This window comes from Ambystoma mexicanum, chromosome 14, assembly GCF_040938575.1.
Source record: "Ambystoma mexicanum isolate Mex_15411 chromosome 14, UKY_AmexF1_1, whole genome shotgun sequence".
Classification (NCBI taxonomy): domain Eukaryota; kingdom Metazoa; phylum Chordata; class Amphibia; order Caudata; family Ambystomatidae; genus Ambystoma; species Ambystoma mexicanum.
The window spans coordinates 166,898,720-166,919,301 of record NC_090940.1 but is presented as its reverse complement, the minus strand read 5'-3'; the positions used below and the strand labels follow the sequence as shown (position 1 = coordinate 166,919,301).

The following is a 20,582-nucleotide window of genomic DNA, read 5'->3' as shown; positions in this document are numbered from 1 at the left end:
TGGTGGCTGAGAGCAGGGTTTACGCCGTTTCAAGCCTCCTCATTGGCTGAGTGGCTGCCAGCCCCCCGCCCTGCCGGGGACAGAAAGAAGGAACATTAGGAGAGGCATTCCCGGTCGGGTAAAGCCCCAGCGAAGGCCTATCAGATTATATGTTACAATCTGATAGTCCCTCGCCATTTACTAATAATTATTAAATACAAAGCAAACAATGCAGCCATTCTAGCCACTTGAAGCATTCTTAAGCTGTTTCAAAATAGATCTCCAAATCTTCCTTGCCCACAATAGCCTCATCAGATCGTGGAATTCAATCTCTTCTGCCTCACATACTTTGCAATACAAAGCATACTCATATTGTAACCAGTATGCACGTGCAATTCATGGTTCCTTCTCATTATGTGGTTGTAGACAAGGACGAAATACAATGCAAGCAAAAAATGGCACGCCTGAAGACCCTTATGTACACGCCGTCAGGGATGCTCCATAACACCCTTAGGGGTATTTTAACCGGTCGTCTCATAGAGGGAGAGCAACACAACTTCCTCAAGGGTTTCCAGTTGCACAGTGATTACAGTAGCAACAGCGAGTTCTGCACGTGGAAAGGTAAGGCGTCATTAAGCAATGGAATTTGCAGAGTATTCTGTCGCCTGTGAATATTTGGTCTGTGTTTTTTGCAATATTGCGTTGACTATGAAATGCTTAGCTTTCCTATTCATATTATGTGTGAAGTATGTATTGAAACTAACAGCTATGAAATGTTATGTTATTTGGTCTTGTAAAGCGCTTTGCTGCCATTTACATGGTCTCTTGGCACCCTGACGGATCTGAAATGGAAGGAGGGCTTTGTTAGTAGGATTGAGAGGGAAACGCTGAAGGAGCTTTAATGTGCTGTTGGTAGCTTCAGTTTGCTGGTTTGTGATATTTGGTGGTTGTTATGTGGTGCTTGTTGTGGGTGTGTGCGTGGTTTGTGTGGTTGGCTTAGTTCATTGTTTGGTGTTGTGTGGTGTGTGTGTGTGATTCGTTGTAGTTTGTGATGGTCTTATGTTTTTTGCGGTAGAGGTATGTTGTAAATTGTTCTGTGGTTTAGAGTGAGTAAGCATATTATTTCAGTTTTTAGTGGGTTTGTTCTTCTAAATTAAATATATTGGTTACCCTTAAATATAATTCTTCTAAGGGCTGTACATGGGCTAACCTACACAATTCTACTAAGAGCAGTATATTGACTGACCTATACAATTCTTCTATGTGCAATACATGGGCTAGCGTACAGCAATTACTCCAAAAGCAACACCATGGCTAACCCTCAAAGTTCTTCAGAGTGCAATATATTGGCAAACTAAGAGTGCACAGTGCAAGTCAGTACGTCAGTCCAGTGTTAGAAGTGGGTGGCAATAATGTAGATACCACCTTACCTGAGTTGTAGCTATAGGTTATTCCGTCATGCATCCATGGGAAAACAGGGGCCACAGGGCATGGGAGCTGCCCACAGGAGCTGCTCTTTGCCTTCAACCCTTCAGTGGCTGCCCGGGTAAGGCTGTCCTGGGAAGGACATCCAAGTAAGCACGTCAAGTCATGTGTGGGTTACTCTGGCCTATCGGAGAACCCTGTGGGCAGGCAGGTAGGTGGGGAGGAGGAAAAGTAGTACATTATAGTTGCCTACTTATGAAACTATTCGGGCCAAAATTATCTTGCTTGTGGTTGGGGCCTGTTGCTCCATCTTTAACTGCATTTCACGCATGTGGACCTTGCCACCTTCTGAAGGCAAGAGGTATACAGTCACAGCAGTCAAGAGAATCTCGAATTTAGACCTCATATTGTACCCATTTCATTAATGGAATCCTGCACTTTTCGAATGGAAAAGCTTAGACCTTCAATATCTTCCGCTTTTCATGGTACAACCTTGAAGAGGAAGGACTCCTCTAGGACTGGGGACTACAGTTCAATGTACTCAACAATTGGATGAGATTTTATCAAGGGCACAGATGCAAGTGCTACTCAGACTCTTCAATGCATTTCCCATAGCAGCAAGAAACAAAATGTTAGGTTTACCATCTGTTGGCCATGATCTAACGATTGCGGACAAAGAAGACAGTAAAAGGAAGCCCAAGGTTCTGTGAGGCAGATGCCCTGCGCAGCACACAAGTGTGCGCAGGAGTGGACAGTCCCGACCTCAGAGCAGCCTGGAAGATGGAAGACCCTGGCGTGGAAAAAAGATAAGTGTGTGTGTGTGTATGTTTGTGTGTGTCTAAGTGTGGTTTGAGGGGTGTGAGGGGTGGGGCACGAAAGGGGAGATGGTGGATGAAATTACCATTTTCCCACCCACTGAAGGCCGCACCAATTCGGCCTAATAAACGCAGCCTTTTTGTTATGTGGCCATCAACGGGCAGAGTTTGGGCTAAGTCACGGTCCATTTGTAGGGGGAAGACTGCTGTGCATGCTTTCTCCAGTTTCACATTATCTTGGTAATAGAACGTCTTCTTTTTTGGAGCAAATGCCAATCATCCTCCTTATTCGTACGGTAACTTTCATGCCCGTCTGTTGATGAGATGCCATGTAGACATCTTCTTCAGTAAGGGGTGGAACCACCACTGCAATTCGAAGCTGAAACAAACACAATGTCAGGGTAATTACTGTGGCTCGCATAAATACAAGGAAGAAATGGGATCGCCCTGAAGAAAGCTGTGGTATCTACACCTGCAGGTGACAGAACCCAACAAATCCATCTGGCTAAGACTTGTCAAAGAACAATTTTGGAAGGATGGAAAGCATTGTGAAAAAAGAACCGTCTCTGGCACGATACTCCTACACTTTAAGGCAAAAAATCATACAGAGTCGAAGAAAATCTAGAATAGCTGAGAATTCTACAAACTTGGAGTTTCTCTTTGCCTTTGACAAACTTGATACTAACCCTCATCACAAAGTGGCCATTTAAATATAGCGCTTTTACCGCAAATATTCCTTAAAATGGTATGAGCTGCATCAGCTTCACTTGTTTGGCAGCTAAAGCCTGTAATAACAGGCCTTTGTTTTCTGATCACCCTTGAGAAAGAACTAAGATTATGTACAGGAGCATCAGGGGTACTCTTAGCAGCCATCCCTATTACCAGCAAGAGGGTACTTGGGTCCCAACAAAGTTCCCCGCCGCAAGAACGCAAAACTCAACCATAGGACAAAGTTTACTGTCTTTATCAATCAAAATGACAGGGATTGCAACTGGAAAACACATCTGTTCTCAGGGAGAGGAAATTACTGACGGGCCCATTGGTCAGTACTCGACCCCCAAAAACTTGTAGTACAAGATAGCTGCACCGTGTGAGGACAGGGTGCAGGACTTACATACTCCAGCACAAATCAATACTAGGGACTCAGTAAGTTGGCAAAGGGAAGTCCGTTTAATAGTACATACATCAGCATATGGAAATCAGCAGCATCGCAAACACCTGTCTCGCCCCGACTTCCCCGAACTTCAGTCAAACAGCCTTTTTTATTGGCAAATTCCGTCATCAATGACGTACACTTCTATAAAAAATCATCATGCAATATAATTGGTTGGGAAAGGTAACTTAAGTATAGGTGTTATATCTGTATATGAAAATAAGGCATGCGGATTAGATAACTCTTATCGGGTAGGTGTCTATGCCCATCCCTCTACAACACACGTGATTGACATCACTAAAAGTACGACGTCCTATTGGTTACAGTCTCTATAGGACCCTAGATTACATGGTCCATTGTGATTGGGCAAGTTACACCCCTAAACATAAATCTCCACTTTAATTAGCAGCATGCAGAATAGACACCCTGGTGCCTGGTGTTCCAAGATTCACCCTGCCTCCCTTCCATCAATCAGTGGATTTAGGGTGATGTGTTAATTAGTTGGCTAAGGAAGGCCTTGAAACTGTTGTCTCTTATCAGGAAAAGTTATGGCACCCTCCGATCTGGGTGACATCAGAAGGTGGTACATCTCCGCGCCTGGTTAGTCACGTGCTAGTCCACCGTGAATCTGCTTCAGTTTTCAGCCTTTTCTTGCATTTGATTCTGTGTTCGCTTGGCCACCTGCATGGACCTCTCTTATCTTGACCATCCCAGGGTAGGCTGGTATGCTCTGAAGTTTCGGCTCTTTGTAGTTGAGCTTGCCTTCCCCACCCGGGTTGACCTCAATTCCCCAGGCTTAAGCCATTCTTTGTTAAGTTTCGATTCCGCTCTTCCTCCAGGCTTGGACCTAGATGTGAAACTTAGCCAGTTGGGCCTGGGCCGCCTGGGCATCCTTCTGCGCAAACAAAATGGAGTCGCACATGTACATTGTGCTGCATTGAGGTAGACATATATAGTTGGCGCATGCCGCTCTATTCTTCTACTTAAGCATTGCAGGCAGTATCGATTACTTAGCTTCTTGCGTTCCAAGCTTATTTACATGCATTAGTCGGTTGATTCTTCCATCTTGGTTCATAGTTATATTGTTTTTTTTACGTTTCATCGCTGCATTGTCTTTCGTGTCTCGCGCACTTAGTTTCGTGATAACTCGAATTCACGTGTGTTGCCTTTTCTCATGCGTTTGGTTTGCTCTGGCTCTCTTCTCATCAATGTTTGTCCTCCATAAGAGCTCTTTGTGTCTCCTAATGAACAGTCTGTAAATACTCATCGTTTCGTATCAGTGGCTGGTATGGTTGTCTGATTGGGTACCGTGCTGCCCAGGGCTGTCTGGTTATGGGCGCTTCAACTGGTACCAATCTCCTTATGTATATAGGGCAGAGGCCTAGTGCGGCTCTCTGCTGATTCAGCTGCTCCTCATATATCACATACCTCGGGGGGTACCTTACTGGCACCTCGCATTGGGGGGCAGGGGTACAGGTCATATCTGCGACCTCCTCTACACTCCCCCCTCTGGTCGGTTCATCGACCACTTCTGCTTCCTCTTTTACATTCAGTTTCTTTGATTCCTCGAACTCTTGTTCATCGTCTTCTGGATTTACACAAGATGGCGTGAATGTATGCACTTTTGGTGTCCATATCTTTATCACCCCTTTCAAGCTTCCTGCTGTTTTCACAGGCTCATCTTTGTTCCAGGTCATCAATTGGCATTGTCCATTCGGACTGCAGTAAATCCATTTGCCTTCATACCTTCTTCGTTTCTTGGGATAAGTGAATTTCAATCCCTCAGTTTCAAATTTGCTGGCCTTCACAAAATTCCTTATCTCCTCATCTGTTAGGTCTCTGGGCTTCCACCCTGGCTCGACATCGATCATTATTTTCATCCCAATGGCCTTCTTTGCAGTTTTCTGGCACTGTGTGATGATTATCTTGATAACACAGAATCCTAGCAGCACCATTGCTAGCAATGCTCCCAGAAACTTGAATATGTCTGCCATCCATTGCGGGACCCATGAGAATAGTTTTCCGAACCAGCTATCATCATCCATTTCATCAACTTCTTCGGTCATCTGGTTCTTCAGGGTTGTCAGCATGCCTATGGCCTCTGTGAGGGTCCCATTTTCTTCATCGTGTGATGGTATGAACGTGCAACATGATTCTCCAATCTTTGCGCAAACACCTCAATCCATTGCAGTGATCATGTCCAACACGTATCTATTCTGAAGAATCATCAGCCGGACTGCTCTTAGTTCCTCCTTGATTGCATTGAATCCTTTTATAGCGGTGTTGATGGTCTGCAGTAACTCCCATCTGGTTATCTGCAACCACTTGTCATTTACTCCAATTTGGATGTGAGGTAAGAGCATTGTGGTGAACACTGTCGAGGTGAGGCTGAACAGCCTGTGTTCGTATGGGATCGCATGGAAGGCCTCTTTGGATTTGGCTGAAAAGTAGTTCTCTCTCTTCATTATGCACACCACTTCTACAGCTCTCCTTATCCTCAGGTGAGCATCTGCTTTCGGGAAGCTGTCCAGATTCAGTTCATTTTTTGGGATTACCAGTGCAGGAACGTGGACGTTCACCAGTGTGCATATGCCCCCCCAGTCCTTTGGTAGCCTTATATATGCCTTGGATCCACACGCCCAATAATGGTCCATTAGGACTGCGGTTCCTTGCATCATTCCTGGGGCCTCGAAGATTCGCCCGCAGTTTTGATTCTCGCCCATTTTCCTTGTGCCATTACTTCTGAAGCACAGTTTCGTGTTTTCCAGTGGCACTATTTGCAAGGGTCCTCCTCTGTCTTCGACCCATGTTAACAGCTTTACCAATTTTGGCCACAATGGTTTGCATAGTCTTTGTGAGTTCTCTATAGCTTCTTGACAGGCTCCAAGGACTATCCAAGCTTGGCAGATCACAACTCCTTCTTCCCATCCATTTGGGGAAACTACTGACCCCCAGATCTGCATTTGGCCTCTGTTCTTCCAGATTTGAGCCTCTTCTGCAGTTTTTCCGTGGACGTTCAGTCTTGGGTTTATTTCCAGTCTAATTCCTGATCCTTTGACGTCAGGGTTCTCTTATTTAATTACATGGTTCTTGGTGTGTTCCCTGTTTCTTGTGTTGATATCCTGGACAAAACCGTCATCATCAGGGAAGTCCTTTTCGTTGGCCCATATCAGTGAGGTGTCTCTTCCCATAAACTGCCCTCTGGTGTTGCACATCGCTACGTGTGACATGCAGTGTGCCGTGGGGACGTCAACTTCTACTGCAACAAAGATTTTGGACTTGCCCATGCTATATGGCAGGAGTGCACAGACAAAACACTCTCCTTCAGATTGCCTTCTTCCAACTTCCTTCATGTGTTGGTACCAGATATTGTTTCCAAGATGGGCTGTGCTGTCTAAATAGTCATTAAGTTCATTGACAGCTTCATATGGGCTTCTCTTGATTCTCAATGTTTTCCTGTAATTAGCTATCACTATGTCTCTGAATGCGTCTGTGCTGCTTTTCCGCTCAGGTAGCTTCTCAGGTATTATCCTTGGTGAGGCAGGTTCCATTTCCTGCCCTGCAGTAATAGGGGGAGGTCTTGCATTTCTTTTCTTTCCCTCATGCATTCTCTTGTAGACCTCCTCCCACCACCATTGGCTAGTCATCCTTCCAACACATGGCGGTGTTGTGGGTTCGGTAGTTACTTCTAGCGTTGGAGCTGGCGTACTTTTTATCACAGTTGTGGTGCTTTTCTTGCTCAGCTCTTCGTGTAGCTTCTTTGCTCTAAGCATGAGTGGAAACACATACTCGACTACCGCGTGTATTTTCTCAGAAAGTTCTTTCGTAGCCTCCTCCATTTTGTTGAGGGATTTTGCTATGTCAGCCTTGTTCGGTTTCTCGCTTGGTTCCTGTTTCCTGATACAGCCTGCTCCACGGGTGACTTTTCTCCTACAGTTGCTTTGGCCTTTGGTTGCGTAGCCATTGACACTTGCCCTTGTTCGTGTGCACTCAGTCTATGGGTGCGTGCCGTGGACAGTGCTATGTTATCATTCATTCCGTGCTGACCCTGTCTCCAGCTTTTCTCGCCATTCAATACTTCAAGTGTGTACGTATTACTGCTAATTACATTCAACTGTAAATCGTTTGCTTTATCATAAGGTTTTCTTGGAACAGGGATCACTATATAGGGTCTGGGTGCTTTCGTGGGACCCAGACATTCCTTATCTGGTGGATGCACAGATATTGGGATGCTCCGTGCTCCAATGACAAGGAAGTTCTGACAGTTAAAGATACAAATACCACAATAATCACTATGCATATACATATGACGGTCTTGAAAGACATCTTACAGAATCTCCTTCCAGGAAACCGGGGGCGTCCTTCTGCTGGTGGCATGACTAAATTATTATTTTGGGCCCCCATTTCAAATATGTCCATAGTCAATAGTCAATTTTTCTTCTTGTTCTGGCTCGTTGCTCAAAGTTCAATACACACTAAAGTGACAAGTGCAGTTCAATATCCCCCCTTTTTTACGGGTGATGATGATGGTAGTCTCTGCTTAATGCAATACAGTTTCTCCGCTAGACTATGGAAAAAAGGTTAGACTATCGCTTCCAGAATATCACATTCGTTTTGTATTTCTATGATAAATGTTGTCCCAGGGCATTCTTCAAAGTTGATTAGGCCCTGAGGACATACATGGATCTGTTCACTGTGGCACCATAAAAGGGTGGCTTCGCTGCACATCACGCATAGATAAACCATTGAAAAAATAAAAACAAAAATAAAAATAAAAGTGCACATATGAGAAGGTAGGAAAAAATAAGAAAAAGGTTGAAAAAAGTAAACACGGCAGAGAAGTTTGTTGCTCTGCTCCTTTCGCTTGATTCTTCGAGGTCGAGTTGCTGCAAAGTCTCTCTCCCCCACATTTACTCCACTGCGGGAGGATGATGAAAAATAGAAAAACCAGAAAAATAAAATCATGATATTGGTATCCTTGTTTCTGCTTTCCTCGATCTGTCCTCCGTTAAAAGCATGGAGAACTGCGTCTTTATTTCCATCCTCTGCCCCTGGGGGTGGGGGGGGGGAGAGATGATGAAAAAGTTTTATCTTGGACCTCTCCCTTCTGAAGCCCTTCTCAGCAGCGGATGTCCATGGTTGCTTCTCAGCTGGGATGCAATAGTTCTCAGGAGTCTGTTGAGTTGTGCATTTTTTGCTGGATCACAGAGAAACGTGTGCACGTCGACAGTGATGGGTCTACCCACTAGCTCTGGAAAGTTCTCGATGAGGTGAAAGAAGACTGTGAAGGCAATTCTGCTATCTTCAGGTGATAATGACATTTGCTCTGATTCTCTGTCTCTTAGGTCACCGCTCTTTTTTGCAGTGTGATCAGTCCTTGCCTTCTCGATCTGTCCCTCACCGAATAATTTCACTGTAATTCTCTCAGAAACTCCCTCTGAAAGCTGGACAGTTCCATTTGTAGCTGTATGCTATAGAAGAGTGTTCCTATCTTTCTCACATTGGCAGGGTCTCTGAGGAAGGTGAGGGCGTCAACCTCGGCAGGTCTCCCTACCATTTCCGGAAAGTCATTTATTAAGCCGAAGAGGACATTGTGGGCTAGTAGGCTCTCCTCAGGAGACAGGGACATTTATTCTTTTTGCAGAGTCTCAATCACAAGGTTTTTTGCTGTCGTGAACAGTTTCTTTGCTTATCTCCCCGATCTGTCCCTCGGCGGAAAGTTTCACTGGAGACTCCTGAGGAATTCTTGCTCAAAGTTGGTCAGTTCTACCTGGAGCATGATTCCGTGGAGAAGAGTCTTCATGTGTAATAAATTGGCTGGATTTCTGAGGAAGGTTGCAACGTCGACACCAGAGGGCCTTCCCACCATTTCAGGGAGGTCTTGCGTTTCTTTTCCTTCCCTCATGCATTCTCTTGTAGACCTCCTCCCACCACCATTGGCTAGTCATCCTTCCAACACGTGGCGGTGTCGTGGGTTCGGTAGTTACTTCTAGCGTTGGAGCTGGCGTACTTTTTATCACAGTTGTGGTGCTTTTCTTGCTCAGCTCTTCGTGTAGCTTCTTTGCTCTAAGCATGAGTGGAAACACATACTCGACTACCGCGTGTGTCTTCTCAGAAAGTTCTTTCGTAGCTTCCTCCATTTTGTTGAGGGATTTTGCTATGTCAGCCTTGTTCGGTTTCTCGCTTGGTTCCTGTTTCCTGATACAGCCTGCTTCACGGGTGACTTTTCTCCTACAGTTGCTTTGGCCTTTGTTTGCGTAGCCGTTGACACTTGCCCTTGTTCGTGTACACTCAGTCTATGGGTGCGTGCCGTGGACAGTGCTATGTTATCATTCATTCCGTGCTGACCCTGTCTCCAGCTTTTCTCGCCATTCAATACTTCAAGTGTGTACGTATTACTGCTAATTACATTCAACTGTAAATTGTTTGCTTTATCATAAGGTTTTCTTGGAACAGGGATCACTATATAGGGTCTGGGTGCTTTCGTGGGACCCAGACATTCCTTATCTGGTGGATGCACAGATATTGGGATGCTCCGTGCTCCAATGACAAGGAAGTTCTGACAGTTAAAGATACAAATACTACAATAATCACTATGCATATACATATGACGGCCTTGAAAGACATCTTACAGCATCTCCTTCCAGGAAACCGGGGGCGTCCTTCTGCTGGTGGCATGACTAAATTATTGTTTTGGGCCCCCATTTCAAATATGTCCATAGTCAATAGTCAATTTTTCTTCTTGTTCTGGCTCGTTGCTCAAAGTTCAATACACACTAAAGTGACAAGTGCAGTTCAATGTCCCCCCCTTTTTTACGGGTGATGATGATGGTAGTCTCTGCTTAATGCAATACAGTTTCTCCGCTAGACTATGGAAAAAAGGTTAGACTATCGCTTCCAGCATTTCACATTCGTTTTGTATTTCTATGATAAATGTTGTCCCAGGGCATTCTTCAAAGTTGATTAGGCCCTGAGGACATACATGGATCTGTTCACTGTGGCACCATAAAAGGGTGGCTTTGCTGCACATCACGCATAGATAAACCATTGAAAAAATAAAAACAAAAATAAAAATAAAAGTGCACATATGAGAAGGTAGGAAAAAATAAGAAAAAGGTTGAAAAAAGTAAACACGGCAGAGAAGTTTGTTGCTCTGCTCTTTTCGCTTGGTTCTTCGAGGTCGAGTTGCTGCAAAGTCTCTCTCCCCCCCATTTACTCCACTGCGGGAGGATGATGAAAAATAGAAAAACCAGAAAAATGAAAACATGATATTGGTATCCTTGTTTCTGCTTTCCTCGATCTGTCCTCCATTAAAAGCATGGAGAACTGCGTCTTTATTTCCGTGCTCTGCCCCTGGGGGGGGGAGATGATGAAAAAGTTTTATCTTGGACCTCTCCCTTCTGAAGCCCTTCTCAGCAGCGGATGTCCATGGTTGCTTCTCAGCTGGGATGCAATAGTTCTCAGGAGTCTGTTGAGTTGTGCATTTTTTGCCTTATCACAGAGAAACGTGTGCACGTCGACAGTGATGGGTCTACCCACTAGCTCTGGAAAGTTCTCGATGAGGTGAAAGAAGACTGTGAAGGCAATTCTGCTATCTTCAGGTGATAATGACATCTGCTCTGATTCTCTGTCTCTTAGGTCACTGCTCTTTTTTGCAGTGTGATCAGTCCTTGCCTTCTCGATCTGTCCCTCACCGAATAATTTCACTGTAATTCTCTCAGAAACTCCCTCTGAAAGCTGGACAGTTCCATTTGTAGCTGTATGCTATAGAAGAGTGTTCCTATCTTTCTCGCGTTGGCAGGGTCTCTGAGGAAGGTGAGGGCGTCAACCTCGGCAGGTCTCCCTACCATTTCCGGAAAGTCATTTACTAAGCCGAAGAGGACATTGTGGGCTAGTAGGCTCTCCTCAGGAGACAGGGACATTTATTCGTTTTGCAGAGTCTCAATCACAAAGTTTTTTGCTGTTGTGAACAGTTTCTTTGCTTATCTCCCCGATCTGTCCCTCGGCGGAAAGTTTCACTGGAGACTCCTGAGGAATTCTTGCTGAAAGTTGGTCAGTTCTACCTGGAGCATGATTCCGTGGAGAAGAGACTTCATGTGTAATAAATTGGCTGGATTTCTGAGGAAGGTTGCAACGTCGACACCAGAGGGCCTTCCCACCATTTCAGGAAAGTCTGTGACCAGTCTAATCAGAACATTGTGGGCTATCTGCATGTCTGCGGGGGACAGTGGCATTTGCTTCACCTTGCTGGGTCCCAATCACACGCCTCGCTTTTGCTTTGAGCAGTCTTTCCACTTGCCTGCTGCGTGGATGGCTACCACGTGGTTTATTTTATTCCATATTTGGGTCAGGAACTGATTCTTTTCGGGGATTTCGTATAAAAGTCAGTGTGTCGGTGGTCCTCCCGACAAGTTCTGGGCACTCCTCTATGATCCGAAAGAACAACGCGTAAGTAATCTCATCAATGACTGCTTGTGGTGGTAGCATCAGTCTTTTGCTCCTCGTGCTCGGGCAATTCAGCAAGGACCTCTGTGATGACAGTCAATAGTTGCCTGATTACCTTCTTATTTTCTGGATCTTGTATGAATTCTGTGACACTTGTTTCTCTCCCTATGAGTGATGGATAAGTCAATGTCACTAATTGGAAGTAGGTGAGTACATCCCACTTAAGGCTTCTGCTGGGGTGTACCATAAGTTTGTGAACAAAGTCTAGATACTGGATGCTTACAGGATAACAGTTTTAGCTTATGAGAGTGTCCTGCCTTTACTGCTCATCAGAGTCTTAGAGTTCTTTGTTCACTACTCTATGGCTCTACGTGTTTATGTTACCAGCGTCAATGCAGATTCAAAGTATGTGACCTTTTCCTTTGCTCTGCGATTTCAGCTGCACATTGCGTTTGTTTGAAAGGTCTTGCATCTCGTTTAGTGCTTAGAGAAAAAGTTCAATGTATAGCCACAATTTTCACAGCGAGTTCTTCAGTTTGTCTTTTCTGCTTGTGCGTCCTTCTTCCTCACCATAGACCTTGTCTGCACGTGCTGTGGTCCTTTCCCGTTGTCTGTAGATTCCACGGTAGATGCAGTAGGAGCGCCTTCTCCTATAAAGGGCTTGACGTCATTCAGGAAGATCCAGGCTCTTCTTCCTTGGAGCTTGACAGCAGACGGGGTGCAGTCCTCTACGATGAAAGGGCCATTAAATCGGGGTTCGTCCCATTTCTTCCTCGTACAGATCCTCACCAAAACGCTGTCACCAGGGAAGATGAGTGGCGCACAAAGACTGTGTGCTGCGCCTGTCTCAGCACTGTCTGTTGTGGTTTGTGATGTGCTGTTCCCTTTAAGCCTTCGCTGCAGCTGGCCTGAAATGACAGATGTACTAGAGGTAAGGCAGTCAAGGTAATTCTTCATTTCTTCTCCCAGAACCTCCCTAGCAGGCTGGGCATCACATATAGCTATATCTGGGGGTCGGGGGTGGGGGGGTAAGAGGGGTTCTCATTCTTCTAGCAGTGATAATTTTGTGCGGTGTGAGGTGATGGTCGGAGCCTGGCTGGTTCCGAAGCGCATGTAATGCCAGTGGTAGGCAGTGCAGCCATCCCTTCTTTAATGTGAGCTTCAATTCGGCTATCCTTTCTTTCAACAGGCCATTGAGCTGTTCACATATGCCATTTCCTCCTGGGTGATACGCCGACGAGAACTTGTGCTTTATACCAAGCAACAAGCTAATCTGCTCAAATACTGAGTTTACAAAATGGGGCCCGTTGTCTGACCTCATAACCTCACACACCCCCCACCTGGGGAAAATCTCCCTTACCAGGAATTTTGCAGCACAGGCAGCATCAGGGTGTGTACAGGGCCCTGCTTCTATCTGTCATGATGCCCGCTCCCGGGGAGCCGGTTCAAGCCCTGCGTCCCCGAAAGCGGACATCCAGTCCCCAAGGAAGGACCCAGCAACCCCATATAGGGGCCCTTTGGACAATGTCCTGGAGCCTATGGCGCCAGGCTCATAAAAGACATCAGTCCTGGCGCCATAGACGCCAGGCTCATTATGGGAGTGCTTGGGTGCACTTACCTGATGCAGACCATGCTGCAGGATCCCGGCCACCTTGAGGCCTGAAAGGAACTACTTTACCTGTGGGACTAATTTACCATCTGGGCGTGGTCGGGGAAGGATACATACCTGATTGGAGGAAGGATACATACCTGGAACTTCTTCCAAGGCTATTTAAACCCTACCCAAACAGCCACACGTGCTTTGCGTTGTTCTGCATCTAGCAGCTGGACGCTTACCATGTCTGCTCCTGCATCCTGACTTCTGCCATGCCTGCCAGCATCCTGGATCACCTGCAAAGGAAGAGAAGAAGAGAACAGAAGAAGGAAAAGTCCTTACCTGCTAAATCCGCATCCCGGAGACATCTCGCCGACAATCCTGAAAAGGAAGACTTTATTTAAAAGCTCATCGCGTCGATCGCTGCAGCGCCGCATTCCACTCACCTTTACAGGGCGCCTCTATGTTCAGCAGCGATCATCCGGATTCGCAGTCACGCCCCAGCGCCTAGGGAGAAAAAGACCAGAACAAAAGGTGAGAGAGAGAAGGGAATAAGGAAGGCTAAATCTCCATGTTAAGACTTACCTGTTGATTCATCCCCTCTTCATTTCGGGTCCGCGCCGCATCCAGGCATTTCCGGACCCCGGCCCCTAAGGGGAAAAAAAGAGACATCAGCGTTAATGAGCGAATGAAAAGACATTACCAAAAAAACGCTCATTAAAGACTTACCTGATTTCTACAAGGATTTCACCTCTCATCTCGGGTCGGTGCCTGTTCCCCGGCATTCCGTACCCCGGCCCCTATGGGGAAAAAGACACTAGCATTAGTACATTAATGAATGGACACAAGGGGAACCTCTTATCCAAGAACTTACCTGGAAGCCAAGCAAGTTTGGTTCTCACCAATCCGAAAATCCAGTGAAGTAACTGGATACCAACGCGCCCCTGCATCAGAAGCAGGATGGAGAGCTTGTCCTTCCAGACCCTAAGGTGAGATGCTACGAGGAATCACAGAAGGGTTTCGAGGAGGGTGAGAGGGGAAAGTGGGAGGCCGATTGCATTACCCCGCAGACAGTTAATCCCCTATTTTCGCCTACAGAAGGATACTTCTGTGAGCCAGACAAGCCAGATTTGGGGGCCCGGTCCAGTCCGTCTTCCGAACCCTGCGCATCACCTTAGAAGAGGTCACAGCAGCGCGAACCAGTCCAGCGCCTCCGTGGGAGTCAGGTGAGCGTTACAGAATGCAAAGCCTTCCTACAAATTCCCACCCAGGCGCTATGGAAAGTTCTGAGACTGATCAGTTGGCCCAATTACTGGGGGAATTACGGGCCGAAGTACATGCCGCTCGTCAAGAGACTAATGCCCTCGGGAGGGAATTAATAATATCAAAGGAAAGAACTGATGACCTGGCCAGACAGCTTTTGCAAGGTCAAGCTGGGCAAACTCCTCTACCTGGTTCCGGAGGGAACCCCGCTCCTGTGGTTTCCAGTAACCCTGTGCAGATTAATCTACCTGGAAACATGCCGCTGGCCCCACCCGAACGCTTTGCTGGGGACCCCAAACGATTCGCCGTATTCATGAATCAGTGTCGTTTGCACTTCCTATGCAGACCTGGGGCCTTCCCTAATGATCAGACCAAGGTAGCCTTTGTATTGTCATATCTCAGCGGCTGCGCTGCCGATTGGTCAGTTCCACTGGTTACTCAAGATGACCCGATTCTCCGTGATTTTCAAAGATTTCAAGCAAGCATGGAAAGGTTATTTGCTCGATACACTCAGGGGCAGGCTCTGGATGACGAACTTCTATCCCTGCGGCAGGGCAATCAGGACCTCCTATCCTATATTGCAACCTTTAATAGACTAATTGTGGAAACGGGAAGGCCAGAGGATAAAAGAGTCACGTTGTTTTATCGAGGCCTACGCGGAGAACTTAAAGATGTCTTGGCCCAAGTTGTAAATCCGCCCCAAGAATGCACAGAGTATATAGACTTAGTGGTCCAATTGGATCATAGACTTCAAAACAGAAAAGCAGATCGGTCCAGGTTTGAGACCCGGGTGTTGGTCAAGACCCATGCTAATCCCAAGGGAGTTGATGTCTCTGAGCCTATGCAAATTGGAGAGGTTAAAGGACACTTAACTCAAAAGGAACGTGAAAGGAGACGGCAGTTAAAATTATGTCTTTATTGTGGGAATTCTGGACACTTTCTACGAGATTGCCCGGCAAAACCGTCCCGAAAGGCGGTAGGAGCCGCTGATAAAAACCATGAAGACTCTGTTTCGGGAAACGACTCCGCCCGACAAGTGTAGGGGTCCGCTTGCCGAGCTTGAAACCTAACTCTCAGACCTCGCATTTCATTGTGCCAATGGTTCTCATAGCTCCAGAACAGCCTAAGCGGTTGCATGCAATAAAGGCATACATCGATAGTGGGGCTATTGGAAACTATGTGGATCGTGAATTGGTCTCTAGGATTAACCTCCCTCTTCGTCCTAAAACCAGCAAAGATGTCATCACCACAGTCGATGGAACTGAAATTGCCTCTGGACCGGTAACACATTCCACTACTGAGGTGACTCTTATTGGTCCCAATGGCCATCGGGAGGGTGTTGTGTTTGATGTAATCAAGGCTCCACAGTCTCAGGTTATTCTTGGAATCCCTTGGTTATAGACACATAATCCTCGAATTGATTGGCGAGCTAAGAGAATTACCTTCCCGGATTGTACACAAACCTGCTACCCAGAAAACCTGAAGATTAATCTAGCATCTGTAACTTCTGCTTCCATGCAACTACCTCCGGAATACCAAGACTTTCAGGACGTCTTCCAAAAGGAACAGGCCAACACGTTACCTCCTCACAGATCGTACGATTGCCAAATCGATCTGGTGCCCGGTGCACAACCCCCTTGTAGCAGGATTTATGCCCTTACCGAACCTGAGAACCTGCATTTGAGACAATATTTGGATCAATACCTAGCTAATGGTTTTATTCGCCCGTCAAAGTCCCTGGCATCCTCGGCTTTGTTCTTCGTGCCCAAAAAAGAAGGCGACCTTAGAACTTGTATCGATTACCGCGCATTGAACCAGATAACGGTTAAAAACCGTTAACTTCTGCCTCTGATCCCTGAACTCGTTGACCAGGTGAAGGACGCTTGCATATACACCAAGTTAGATCGCCGGGGGGCTTATCATCTGGTACGAGTTAAAGAAGGCGACGAATGGAAAACTGCCTTCCGTACTAAATACGGATTATTCGAGTACCAGGTGATGCCTTTCGGATTGTGTAACGCGCCAGCTGCCTTCCAATACTTCATGAATGATGTCCTTCGGGAACTCATCGATGTTTGTGTTGTCGTATATATCGATGACATTCTGGTGTACTCCTCTTCGGAATCTGATCACAGAAAACACGTCAGGGCAGTACTTGAAAAACTGCGCCAACACAAACTATTTGCTAAATTGGAGAAATGTGTTTTCCATACCACAGAAGTCGAGTTTCTAGGTTTCATCCTGACACCCAAAGGAGTCCGAATGGACTCAAGAAAAGTGGATGCCATCCTCAAATGGCCATCACCTAGCTCTGTAAAAGGGGTTCAAAGCATGCTCGGCTTTGCCAATTTCTATCGCAGGTTTATCCCAGAATTTTCACGCGTGGTACAACCCATTACTGCACTCTTGAGGAAAAATAAACGTTTTGAATGGTCTGAAGAAGCCGAGCAGGCCTTTCAGGATTTAAAAGCTAAGTTTACCTCCGCTCCTATATTGAAACACCCGCGTCCTGATCTCCCTTATGTCGTCGAGACTGACGCATCCAGCCTACCCATGGGAGCTGTCCTGTCCCAAAGAGATCCCGAAACCAACCAACTGCATCCCGTAGCATTTTGGTCCAGAAAATTCTCGGCACCCGAGGTTAATTATGCAATCACGGACAAAGAACTGTTAGCCATTACGTCTGCTTTTAAAGCCTGGCGGCATTATCTGCTTGCCGCTCGACATACCATCACAGTGATCACTGATCACCGGAATTTACAGTATTTGAAAACCGCCAAGGCTCAGTCATCACGGCAGCTCCGATGGGCTTTGTTTTTCGCTGAATTTGATTTCGTGATTACCTATCGACCTGGCTGCAAGAATGGCAAAGCAGACGCCTTATCCCGAATTGGAATGGGAGAATCTGATACAAACTCAGAACCAGTACCAATAATTCCCGAATAGAGGATTCTAGGCATGACTTTGTTACAGACGCTTGAAGACATTCAAGCCAGAGTGAAACAACTCCTGGACACTACAACCTTACAGGATTGGATACAAAAGGGATCAGTCTTTACCATAGATAATAGTTTACCTTATTTCCAAGGACGCTTATTCCTGCCACATAAGGAATTACACGAACTAGTAATTTCCGGTTGTCATGATACATTAATAGAGGGACACCCCGGTATTGCCAAGACAGAGGAAAAGGTGAAACGACAATTTTGGTGGCCCACTTGGCAAAAAGATGTTAAATCTTTTGTGATGTCCTGTGGTGTTTGCGCCCAAAATAAAAATCAAAAGAAAAGACCAGCCGGTCTCCTTCAACCTCTAGACATACCCCCAGCACCCTGGCACACCCTATCAATGGATTTTATTACGGACCTACCTCCTTGTTCGGGGTACAATACTATTCTGGTAATTGTGGATTTGTTTTTAAAAATGGCCCACTTTATTCCTTTGAAAGGTTTACCTTCAGCTTCTGTCCTAGCCAAAGAATTCCTCGAAAATATTGTTCGGCTACATGGATTCCCATCTATACTAATCTCAGACCGGGGAAGACAATTCATTTCCCACTTCTGGCGCAAATGTTGTCAAATGGCGCAGATCGACGTAAGATTATCGACCAGTCACCACCCTCAGACCGATGGTCAGACTGAGAGGACAAATCAGACCCTTGAGCAGTACTTACGGTGTATGTTACAGCATTCTGAAAGCAACTGGAAAGACATTCTTTGGATAGCCGAATACGCATATAATAATTCGGTACACTCTGGAACTGGCCACAGTCCTTTTTATACTTTGTTTGGACATCACCCTCGAACCTCAAACCTTGACTCACCTCAGAACGTCTGCAGTAGAACATCTGCATTCTACAATTAACCAAGCCTTCAAAGAGGCAACTACGCATTTACAACAAGCCAAGAGAAAATACAAGGAGAATGCTGATCTACATCAGAGTGAAGCACCTCCGTATCAGATTGGGGATCAAGTGTGGTTAGCTACCAGACATTTACCACTCAAAGGGCCTCAAACTTTTAACCCAAAATATCTGGGACCTTATTCTATTACGGCAATAATTAACCCAGTGGCTGTTAAACTTGATTTACCAGCTAGTATGCGAATTCACCCTGTTTTTCATGTGTCACTTCTGAAACCAGTGGTACCCGGAAACCGACTATTCAAACCTCCAGAACCTATTCTAATAGATGGGGAGCCCAAATTCTAAGTGAAGAACATTTTAGACTCAAAAATGTTTAGGTAAAAACTGTTCTACCTAATTGATTGGAAGGGGTACGGACCTCAGGAGAGGTCGTGGGAACCCAGCGACCATGTGCATGCACCTCGATTAGTCAGGAAATTCCACCGACTCTTTCCAGACAATCCAAAACCCCCGGAGGGAACAACTTTGGGAGGGGCCTTGGGGGGGAGTGCTGTCATGATGCCCGCTCCCGGGGAGCCGGTTCAAGCCCTGCGTCCCCGAAAGTGGACATCCAGTCCCCAAGGAAGGACCCAGCAACCCCATATAGGGGCCCTTTGGACAGTGTCCTGGAGCCTATGGCGCCAGGCTCATAAAAGACATCAGTCCTGGCGCCATAGGCGCCAGGCTCATTATGGGAGTGCTTGAGTGCACTTACCTGATGCAGACCATGCTGCAGGATCCCGGCCTCCTTGAGGCCTGAAAGGAACTACTTTACCTGTGGGACTAATTTACCATCCGTGTCTGGTCGGGGGAGGATACATAACTGATTGGAAGAAGGATACATACCTGGAACTTCTTCCAAGGCTATTTAAACCCCACCCGAACAGCCACATGTGCTTCGCGTTGTTCTGCATCTAGCAGCTGGACGCTCACCGTGTCTGCTCCTGCATCCTGACTTCTGCCTGCATCCTGGATCACCTGCAAAGGAAGAGAAGAAGAGAACAGAAGAAGGAAAAGTCCTTACCTGCTAAATCCGCATCCCAGAGACATCTGGCCGACAATCCTGAAAAGGAAGACTTTATTTAAAAGCTCATCGCGTCGATCGCTGCAGCGCCGCATTCCACTCACCTTTACAGGGCGCCTCCATGTTCAGCAGCGATCATCCGGATTCGCAGTCACGCCCCAGCGCCTAGGGAGAAAAAGACCAGAACAAAAGGCGAGAGAGAGAAGGGAATAAGGAAGGCTAAATCTCCATGTTAAGACTTACCTGTTGATTCATTCCCTCTTCATTTCGGGTCCGTGCCGCATCCAGGCATTTCCGGACCCCGGCCCCTAAGGGGAAAAAAGAGACATCAGCGTTAATGAGCGAATGAAAAGACATTACCAAAAAAACGCTCATTAAAGACTTACCTGATTTCTACAAGGATTTCACCTCTCATCTCGGTTCGGTGCCTGTTCCCCGGCATTCCGTACCCTGGCCCCTATGGGGAAAAAGACACTAGCATTAGTACATTAATGCATGGACACAAGGGGAACCTCTTATCAAAGAACTTACCTGGAAGCCAAGCAAGTTTGGTTCTCACCAATCCGAAAATCCAGTGAAGTAACTGGATACCAACGCGCCCCTGCATCAGAAGCAGGATGGAGAACTCGTCCTTCTAGACCCTAAGGTGAGACGCTACGAGGAATCACAGAAGTAACTGGATACCAACGCGCCCCTGCATCAGAAGCAGGATGGAGAGCTCGTCCTTCTAGACCCTAAGGTGAGACGCTACGAGGAATCACAGAAGGGTTTCGAGAAGGGTGAGAGGGGAAAGTGGGAGGCCGATTGCATTACCCCGCAGACAGTTAATCCCCTATTTTCGCCTACAGAAGGATACTTCTGCGAGCCAGACAAGCCAGATTTGGGGGCCCGGTCCAGTCCGTCTTCCGAACCCTGCGCATCACCTTAGAAGAGGTCACAGCAGCGCGAACCAGGCCAGCACCTCCGTGGGAGTCAGGTGA

General features: G+C 46.5%; 1 protein-coding gene across 1 annotated transcript in view; it reads left to right on the top strand.

Annotated features, from left to right (window-relative positions):
• Positions 1-20,582, top strand: part of PLA2G4D (phospholipase A2 group IVD) — a 184,471-nt gene that overhangs the window by 131,509 nt on the left and 32,380 nt on the right. The window contains exon 18 of the mRNA XM_069638290.1: positions 406-600. Within this exon, the coding sequence (XP_069494391.1) occupies positions 406-600 (195 nt within the window). The remainder of the gene's footprint in view (positions 1-405; positions 601-20,582) is intronic.